The sequence below is a fragment of the Sinocyclocheilus anshuiensis genome, unplaced genomic scaffold, assembly GCF_001515605.1.
Source record: "Sinocyclocheilus anshuiensis isolate Anshui unplaced genomic scaffold, SAMN03320099.WGS_v1.1 C32166397, whole genome shotgun sequence".
In the NCBI taxonomy this organism is placed as follows: Eukaryota; Metazoa; Chordata; class Actinopteri; order Cypriniformes; family Cyprinidae; genus Sinocyclocheilus; species Sinocyclocheilus anshuiensis.
The window spans coordinates 1-740 of record NW_015612112.1 but is presented as its reverse complement, the minus strand read 5'-3'; the positions used below and the strand labels follow the sequence as shown (position 1 = coordinate 740).

Sequence of the window (740 nt, the reverse complement as noted above, 5' to 3'; positions counted from 1 at the left end):
AAAGGGGAGCTGAAGTTCTCCAGTCTCACGTTTGAGGATTCGGGGATGTATCAGTGTATTGCTGAGAATGAATGGGGCACCATCTCTGCCAGCGCCGAGCTTCGTGTCGTCTGTGAGCTTTTAATTGCGTCTTTACGCTTTTAAGTATAGCTTACATAGTAAAAAAAGAACTGGAAGTGTCTTCAAAACGGTACATAATTATTGTTGGAGGTTGAGTGTCTCCAAATGTCTCTTCACAGCCTGTGCGCCAACATTCATTTATAATCCAGTGAAGAAGGTTCTGCTCGGGGCTGAAAACAGACGTGTGGTTATAGAGTGCAAACCCCGTGCTGCTCCTAAACCCAAGTTCATCTGGAAACGAGGCTCAGAGCTGCTGACCAACTCTTCAAGGTTAGTCAGTCGATCCTAAACGCTTGCATTTATTTACAGGTGAATCATAATGTTGTGGCAGAGACAGAAGCTTAGCTACAGTTATCTTCATCCGCTTCTCTCTTCGTCCTTATTTTTTAGGATGTTAATTTGGGATGATGGAAGTCTGGAGATTCTGAACTTGTCAAAAAGTGACGAGGGCTCGTACACATGCTATGCAGAGAATGACCGCGGCAAATCCAACAGCACAGGGACCCTCACTATCACCGGTCAGACAAAATTCACATTTCGTCACCTATAATGATTGTCAGTTTAGACAATAGCAATTATTTTATTTTTATTTTATTTTATTTTATTTTATTTTATTTTAT

At 41.5% G+C, this 740-nt stretch overlaps 1 protein-coding gene across 1 annotated transcript; it reads left to right on the top strand.

Annotated features, from left to right (window-relative positions):
* The first annotated feature begins 8 nt into the window (after positions 1-8).
* LOC107682405 (contactin-1a-like) lies at positions 9-681 on the top strand. Its single transcript, XM_016478650.1, has 3 exons — positions 9-112; positions 240-390; positions 511-681. Exons 1-3 carry the CDS (start codon positions 46-48, stop codon positions 668-670), a joined length of 378 nt encoding a protein of 125 aa, XP_016334136.1. The 5' UTR covers positions 9-45; the 3' UTR covers positions 671-681.
* The last annotated feature ends 59 nt before the right edge of the window (positions 682-740 follow it).

Bases quoted from the DNA above. Each gene is read 5' to 3' on its own strand.
- LOC107682405 (XM_016478650.1), top strand. From the start codon at position 46: ATGTATCAGTGTATTGCTGAGAATGAATGGGGCACCATCTCTGCCAGC. The intron at 113-239 runs GTGAGCTTTTAA...GTCTCTTCACAG, and splicing joins CGCCGAGCTTCGTGTCGTCT to CCTGTGCGCCAACATTCATT. The intron at 391-510 runs GTTAGTCAGTCG...CTTATTTTTTAG, and splicing joins CTGCTGACCAACTCTTCAAG to GATGTTAATTTGGGATGATG.